The 8908-nt window shown below is 42.9% G+C and overlaps 1 protein-coding gene across 1 annotated transcript in view; it reads right to left on the bottom strand.

Annotated features, from left to right (window-relative positions):
* The window catches only part of MDN1 (midasin AAA ATPase 1), a 152231-nt gene extending 143696 nt beyond the window's left edge, over positions 1–8535 (bottom strand). Inside the window, exons 1-2 of the mRNA XM_045294316.1 lie at positions 8437–8535; positions 2006–2232 (exon numbers count right to left, since the gene is read on the bottom strand). Coding sequence (XP_045150251.1) covers positions 2006–2232; positions 8437–8535 — 326 coding nt within the window. The remainder of the gene's footprint in view (positions 1–2005; positions 2233–8436) is intronic.
* Positions 8536–8908: the final 373 nt, after the last annotated feature.

Genomic DNA, 8908 nt, shown 5'->3' with positions numbered 1-8908 from the left:
AAGGGCCAGGTTAGAGATTATACTTCTAAGAAAGCTAAAGTATACTTACTGACCTGAGGAAGACAAATAAACAAGACCATGACAATGAGACACTGCTATTTAACATACAGTGAAAATCTGCAGCCTGCTCAACTGAAAAGTAAAAAAGACTCCCACTTTTGCTCTTTTTGGCCATTTCACACAAAGCACATTTTACTGCCATTTAAAAGGAAAATGCAAGGGGCTTCAAAAAGTTCATGGAGTCCGTGTTCTAGCTCCCAAGAGAAATAAGAACACGTTAACATATTTGCATATGATTAAGAAACCTGGAAGGCCAGGATTCTGGGTGGAAGGAGGTCTTCACATTTGTGAGTTGGAGAGGAGTCCCAGTCATTCCCGTCTAAGAATCCTCCCACAATAGCCTCCCGTAACAGTCACCTCTTACAAGGGCGTGGGTGATCACTATGCGGCCGGCAGCTTTGTCTGTAGGGGTAGACATGTTTCTTTTGTTCTCTCTGCTCAAGGGGCAGTTGACTCCCCTCTAACTTCCCTCTGCCTGCTCCCAATGCTAGTATTCAGTTTCTCTCCCAATGAGCTCAGGGACTCACTCCTTATCCAGGAGTAACTGCGCCAAGGTACTCAGGATACACTGCCGGTCTTGAGGCGTCCACACCTGAGACAAAGCTCGAGGGTTAAGATCCTGCCCACCTTGTTACATAAGTAATTAATGAGGTCTGCATGTCCTGAGACTACATAAACACATTGTTAAATACATTTGTGCGCTCTCGTTCTCTCTCACTCACTCTCTATGACTTCCTGGAGGAGATGAACACCCAAAACTTTTTGTCTATTTATTCCTTTCAATAACACAACTGCTCCTTAGGACCCTATTGGCTGTGGGAGCTGGTTCCCACAGAGTAGAGTGATGTGGATTAGAATAGAAAAGAATGGAGAGTGGACGTATGTCTGACCTCTGCCTCATAGGAATCCACCTTGAGCACCTGTGGAGCAGGATTCGCTTTCTCCCTATTGAAGCCATAAAAAAACCGGATATGGCCCCATGCCACTTCCTCGACCATATGTTAGAATCCAGTTCTAACACAGTTCCTTACCACACTGATTTGGGTAGTTTTACAGAACACTGAATGGGGCACCATTGCCGTTAGCTGCTATGGAACTGGCCCACTGCTCATTGAGACCCTGTGCCGCATGGAATGAAACACTACCCAGACCTGCACCATTCATACAGTTCTCTCTGGTCTCTTTTCAAAAGCAGATCGCCAGCCCTTTCTTCTCAGCCCATCTTATTTGGAAGTGAAGCTGAAATCTGTTCAGCAGCACAGCAGCATACGAGCTTCTACTACTGCCGTGTGATAGCTATATACTAGGTTCTTGCCAGGACGTGAACCTAAGTACCCCACTTAGAGTGAGAATTCTACCACTGAACCAACATTGGCCCCTGGAAGAGGCATGTCTCCTGCTTTATGGGTCTACCAATGAGCCGGAATTGACCCAGAGGGTTTCCAAAGCTGTCAATCGAGCCACATCTTTCATGAGCAGTGCAGCTGATTGGTCTAAACACCAACCCTGTAGTTAGCAGCTTCACCAATGTGCCACCAGGTCACGGAGGAAGACACTAGGAGCTCTTCTAATCCACCCTTTCAGCTGCTCCAGCAAAGGTGAGATCTCATCCACCTGAAGGAGTGCTGTAATTGCCTAAGCTAAAACGCAGCTAATTCTGCCTGATATGCATGCCTCTCCCCCCCACCAGAGAGTACAATCTTTGAAGACAAGCATGAGAGCCAGGCCATCCCGCCAGCTCTTAGAAGATGGCCAAGACTCAGAAGAAACCTATAAGCTCACTGAACTAACTTAGGAAATGGGTTCTGCTGAGATGATTTTAATAGACAAGTCCTACTGTACGTATTTTCCTCGCCCTTCCTCAGTTCAGACTCCTCCTGACTTCCTGGAATAGAGCAGTTGTCATCACCTCAGGGAGAACACAAAGACTAAAATGACTACTCACGGGAGGACCTCAGGATGGTTACCAATGAGCTTGCTCATGGACACACAGAGCCGTTCATGGAGATCATGGTTGACTTGGCCCCCAGCTTTAATGGCTTCAGCATTCCTTTCCAGCAAATCCAAAAGGAGGGGACGCAGTTGGCGAGCCACCAGCACTGTGCAGTCCTTATCCAGGAGTAACTGCGCCAAGGTACTCAGGATGCACTGCCGGTCTTGAGGCGTCCACACCTGACAAAGTGAAACAAAGTATGTAATCCACACCTGTCTAACCCCCTGCAGAAGAGGAGAGGCCTAACAACATTAAAATACATCATTCTGATGAGTTTGCATGGAGATTTTGTTGTTTTTCTAACAGACTTGCACTTTATTTATTGTAAAAACTGTTAAAATCCCTCAGGCCACCAGAGGTAAAGGGGCAGACACTTTGGGTCCATGTAAAACACTACACAGTTTCCCTGAAAAAATAATCTGCTTCCAGCCCTGACCTCTCCAGGAATTCTGAAAAGTTACCATGAGTATATGAAATCGCTGCTCTCGAGGAGAAGCTAGAAGAAATTAATTACTGGAAGTAAATTACGACTGGGCAATCAAGACTTCAGACACTAACCAACACAGAAGAGCCAAAGCAGGACCCACACTTCAGTATGCAAGGTGAGACGGACCACAGAATTCTAGGGCCTGAGCTCAAATAGGAAAAAGCCAAGTGTGTGCCACGCCTTCAACTACGAGTATAAATCTGCACAGCTTACAGGGTCAAACAACTAAAGGAAGGCATTGTTCTGGAATTTGTTTTTCTCCCCATTCACTCTTAGTTTTATTTTACCTCCCATTTACTAAAATATAAAGGGAACAACTCTCTTTTTATGAGGGAAGACAGGTGGTTAATTAGTTTATGTTCAATATCTGCTTTTGTCATTTCAAAAAGCATACTATATACAATTAGACTATAAAACATTTTCAATCATACGTGTAAGTAAAATTATTAAATGCCCATACTTCATTTTGGGACATTTAGTTTCAACTTTTCTTCCACAGTAAAAACATTTTAAGATTTCGGTTGTGAATAACTAATAGTTATATTTTAGGTTTGAACCTTTCTATTTCCCCCAGTATTGAGTAAACACACAATTACAAAAGAAAACTAGAAACAAGGGCAGGGGTAAAGGCTATCAGTACTCTAAACATTGCATACCCAGCTGTTGCTTTGTTGTTAGTGCACAGCCTTTTCTCAGGACAATGACAGCAATTTAAAGTTCCCAATGTTATGTTACAAATTTGCCCTAAGGAGTTTCATACTGAAGGGGTATCCAGAAAGCACCTAAAAACCAAACCAAAGTAGGAGGGTTAAGTCAAAAAGGGTGGGAAGAATACTAGAGTTCTAGTCACCATTGACTCAATGGCAGTGAGTTTGGAGTTTGGGTGATTCTAGCATTTTATAAAAATAGAATTAAATTGCATATACTTTTTTGCCAGGCTTCTTTTGCTCAGTGCAATGCTTCTGACATTAGTCATTTAGTTGTCTGCATGTATGTATAACTTGTTCCATTTGATCATTTATCAGGGTAGCATTTCACTGTACATCCATTTACTTGCTGATGGATAGCTTGACTGTTCCAGCTATCATCAATAAAATATGTGGGCATAGGCTGGTGTGCTTCTTCCATGTGGCTTTGTTGCTTCTGAGCTAGATGGCCTCAAACATACTCTTTTCTAACCGAGGAAGTTAATGCTATAAATTTCCCTTCAAATACGTTAGCTGTATTCCTCAAATTGTGATGTGCTGTTTTTATTATCTGTCAGTTTAAAATGTTGTCTGAGTTCCCTTAAGTTTTCTTCTTTTTGCACAGATTTTCAGAGATTCGCCCACGTGTTTTTTTGTTTGTTTGGGAATTCTTCCCCCCCCCCTAATTTAATATTCACTGGGACATAAACTAGGGAAAGATAAGGCTTTCTAAGACTGTAAAGAATTACTGTCTTGTAAACTCATGGGGCAGTTCTACCCTGCCCTATAGGATCACTCTAAGTTGGCACTGACTTGGTGGTGGTTGGTGGTTAGAGACAGAGAATATAATTTGTATGACTTCAACTTTCTTAAATTGAGACTTGCTTCATGACCTAGCTTATAGCCTATCTTAGTGAAATCTGCATGTGTCCTTGGTAAGAATATGTATTCCACACCTATTGTATACCAAGCCCATTGTCCAGTAAATTCCAACTAGAGGGTGAAGTAGAATTACTACCCTCATACAGTTTTCCAAGGCTGTAATTTTTTTTAAGTCATTTCACTGGGGGCTCATATAGTTCTTATCACAATCCATCCATCCATCCATTGTGTCAAGCACATTTGTACATTTGTTGCCAGCATCATTTTCAAAACATTTTCTTTCTTCTTGAGACCTTGGTATCAGCTCCTCATTTTTCCCTTCCCTCTCCCACTTTACCTCCCTCACGAATCCTTGATAATTTATATATTTTTTTCATGTCTTCTAATTTTTATAAAAGCAAATAACCTCGCCCCTCTCCTGTGGAAAGGCTAGTAGGTTCAAACTACCAACCTTGCAAATATCAGTCCAGTGTCTAAACCATAAAACTATCGGGGTTCGCTCTACTGGATACCAACCGATTGCATTCACAATAAGCCTAGAGAACTGAGTAGAATTCCTACTTTTAATTTCCAAGACTGTAAACATCTTAATAGTTTTATTGGCATATACTTCACATATCATACAATTAAACCTTTCAACCATATCACCACAATCAATTTCAACAAAACATTTTCTTCTTGTACTCCTTGTTTGCTTCCCACATCCCCCATACTCCTGTCATGCCCCAATGCCACGACCCTTCCATACAGTTCCTCATGTGGTAGTGACCCACAACCATAAAATTATTTTCATTGCTACCTCATCACTGTAATTTTGCTACTGTTATGAATCATCATGTAAATATCTGATATGCAAGATGTATTTTAATTGTTACAAATTGAACACAATTAAAGCATAGTGATTTATCACTAAAATAATATATAATTATATATTGTAAAATATTTGTTTCTAGTTACAAATAAATGGAATTTTGTCTTGAAGCATGGTGCAGCGTGGGTAACAGTCTTTACACTGGGGCACTCATATGTGGGCATATCTGCAGGTGGGCGGACCCGGCTGGAGACCATAGAGGGGCGGTGTCTCGGTTCCTAAGACCATTGGAAACAGGTGTTTTCCAGTGGTCTTAGACACCCCTGTGAAATGGTCAGGGTCTTTCGACCCCCAAAGGGTCAGGACCACAGGTTGAGAACCAATGCCCTACACAATTATCAATCCAGTTACTGTCAATAGATCTACCAATCTTGGATTTCACATATAAAAAAGAAATCATACAATAAACAAGCAAGCAGCAAACCCGAAGGGGGAAGGGGTGCACTAACAGCACTGGGTAGACAAAACATAGAAAAATCTCAATCAAAAAGCAGAGCATATTAAAAACTCAAACAATTTAAAAATAGCTCAAAAGGGAGATCAAATTATAAGGTATTATATTTTAACCTACCTACATCTGCCACACTGCCAACAGTTAACTGTTTCTTTGCTATAATGACTAACAAAAGTATGAACTGGGGAAAAATAAGTGAGAAAAAAAACCTTATTTGTGTGCTTATATATTATTATATCTAGTAAGCTTGCCTTAAAATGTATACATATGTATTCATTTTACAGAAATATATCTTTCCTAGCATTTGAAATTCTTTGTATAGCTATCTCATAGCACCCAAGAAAACTGAACCTCCCCCCTCCCCCCAAAAAACAACTCAGACAGACAATGTGTTGCCTACAATTTAGACCATAAAACCACAGGGCACAGATCTAACTGGAGCAACATCAAATTCCAAAGAAACCTGACAAACAATACTAACAGTTCAAAGAGCCTTTATTAAACGTTATACACTGGAATAAAGACAAGTTCAGTTGGCGAACATATCTGAAAACAAATCCTTGTGTGCGCCCCCCCCCCACATTTAAAACCTACATTTCAAGGTAAGATGAGATAGTATTTATAATATCTACTAAAGTAAAGCCCACGGAACCCAAAATGTCAAATGGAAACCTGTCAGAAGAGAAAAATCAAGATATTTCCCACTAATAATTTAGAAAAGCACGAAGACTTGGAAGGCCGTCTCATCAAGGCCCGACTGTCACAGGTTTCACTGCAGTACGTAGTAAGCAACAGGCACGTGGGAAAGGCACTGTTTTCTCCCTCCACAAAAGCTACCGCTGAAGACCACTATCAATCTGGATTACTGATTCAGAAAAGTACAGAAGCTGATCTTCAGCGGTGAGTAGGGTTGAGAGAAGGGAAGGGATTTCTAAAGAGGTGTACAGTGTGGATATAGTCAAAGAATTTGTCAGCATCTTTTTCTATGCCTTCTTAAGTATAAAGGATTCAAGACCTCTCAAATTCAGTCATCACAGATGGAAAAGTCTTCTAGGTTATCCTAAAGTTACCTTAGCTTTAAGTAACTTTTTAAATCTCTTCAAAAAACTCTATTATTCTTTAAGATCATTCGATCTTAAGAATGCTCAGCCCAGAATCTTGGTATCTGCTTATCAGAATCACTAAAAATATTGTCAAAAATGGAGATTGCTGGACCACATCTTCAGAAATCCTCACCTTCTTCTCACAAGATCCTTACACGCTCTATAGTCTGAGAACCCCTGAAGAGGAACTATTCTTCTCCCAACTCAGCATTTCAATTAACAGAGGTGGCAAAGTAATGAGTAACTTCCTCTTTCCCCATCAAGCCCAAATATTCTAGAAGAACTGACAGTAATTATCAAGTAATTCACTGAAGAGGTTCCACAACGAATCAGAACATAATGAAGACAGTTCCAGCCTCACAAGCATATATGTTACTATTGTTAGGAATAAATAACTCCCCTGGTGAGCTTGGGGCGCAAAACCTGTTTTAAATTCTATAGCTTCCAACTGGTCCATTCTGGATTTTTGTCCTTCCCGCTCACACTGAAAATAACAAGATCTCCAAGTGATACTTACAAATCCATATTTACAGACCTCCCAAGGGATCTTGGGGGTGGGGGATATAGGATCTGATTGCCTATAAGGGGGCTTCAATAAGTTCATGGAAAAATTCCCATATTTTTTCATTCTGTTTTTCCACAAAATTTCAAGTCACCTCATATATCCGGGGTGGAAATGCAAATCTCACCAGCAGGTCCAGTAAGAATAAACCCAATGGAAGCCCTGAAAAATTCCAAATCCCCTTAAATAAAATACCTTTAGTGACAATATATATATAACTCAGGAAACTGTCGCAAGTTCAGCTGATCTAAAACGCTGTCTTCTTCCAGTGCCCAGCCCACCAAAATTAAGTTTTCTTTCTAAATCCCTAAATTTACGTCAATGATCTCATCATTCCCCTCTTTGGAGTCCAGTGGACCAGAAAACCAGGGTCGCATCCACACTTTCACCTTTGCCTTTCATATTCACTTAGTTGTCACCTAACAAAATTCTTCCCTGCCGCTCCAAACTGCGCAAGTCCTTCCATTTCTCATTCAAAATACTGCTTAAAAGTTGCTGCTTAATCAATAAGCTATGACTATGCAAGCAATACATTTATGAACACAAAAGATTCCAGAGTCATCAAAATTGATTTTTTTCTACTCTCCTGACGCTTACAGATATCTCGGAGATTAAGGGGTCCATAAACTAAGCAATTAAAATGTAACGTGAAAAGAGTCCTTACACGTTCTAACTCAGACCGGAGAATAAAAAGGCTCTTCTTAAAACACAGCCTAAGTGCGAGTTCCCCGAAAACTCCAAGTACCTCATAATTCCTATGGTTATTATTATTCAGTTATGACTAGCTGTCTTGCTTTGCCCTTCATTAGTTTTATGTGTTGATGTACTGTCTCCAAAAATAGATGCTACATTACCTGGAGGTAGACAACGTAACGGATTTATCTATTCCTACTGCATACGGCACAATCAATACTTGTCAATGGACTGAATGAATTGGGAGGCCAGTAAAGAAAATACTTTTAAATCACCGAAGCTGAGACTCCTACACAAGTCACAAGGGCAGAGACTGAACCTGGATTTCAGAAAAGCACACCGTTTCTTTGCAAAGGCCACGGAGGTCTCCCATACGCTGCCTACGAACTGCTTAAGACGGGGTACGACCAAGGGGAAGAGAAGGCCCCCCCCCCGATAAAAACAAAAGGTTTCTTCCAATCTGGCCCCCAAACCGCGCGGACGCCCCTGCTGCCCACCAGTCCCGGGGGGAGGACCACGAAGGTCAAGCAGCGCTACTTCCCCCGCCCCCACCCCCGCCCCCGTAAGCCAGCACACCAGGAGCTACAGGCGAGGGGCACCGCACGGGGTCTGAGGGAACTTCCTCCTCCTCCTCCCACAGCCCACCTGCTTGGCCAGGAACCTGCTCAGCTCGCTGCGGCTCTTGTCGTTTTTAGCAGCAATTAGTTGCAGCGGCGCGGACAACTCCAGCGTGAGATGCTCCATGGCCCCCGGGTCTCCGTGCCGGTCGTCCTCCAGGGCTCCCAGCCTCCCGCTCTGCGCCGCCACGCCGCCGACAGCTCAGTGCCCCAACTGCCACCGAGGGCGCCCCAGGAAAGCGGCCGCCGCTGCTCGGCACACACGGGCGAGCGAGCGAGCGTGCGGGCGGGCGCGCACGTGGGGAAGCGCTGGGCTCTCTGCGTCATCAAACCGCGACGCAGCGGCCCAGGCCCCGCCCCAGCGGCGGCGCCGGAAGCGCTGGGCGTCACTAGCGCGACGATTCCGGAAGGGGAATTAAAGCAAAAATGGCAGTAGCAGTGCCGGTTGGTCTGTGCGGTGATGCGGCTCTCAGAGACCCGGCTAACACGTGGCAAGACAG

Source organism: Echinops telfairi, unplaced genomic scaffold (assembly GCF_000313985.2).
Source record: "Echinops telfairi isolate 266 unplaced genomic scaffold, ASM31398v2 ScPeMD7_3533;HRSCAF=4204_0, whole genome shotgun sequence".
Taxonomy (NCBI): domain Eukaryota; kingdom Metazoa; phylum Chordata; class Mammalia; order Afrosoricida; family Tenrecidae; genus Echinops; species Echinops telfairi.
This window is presented reverse-complemented; position numbering and strand designations above follow the sequence as displayed.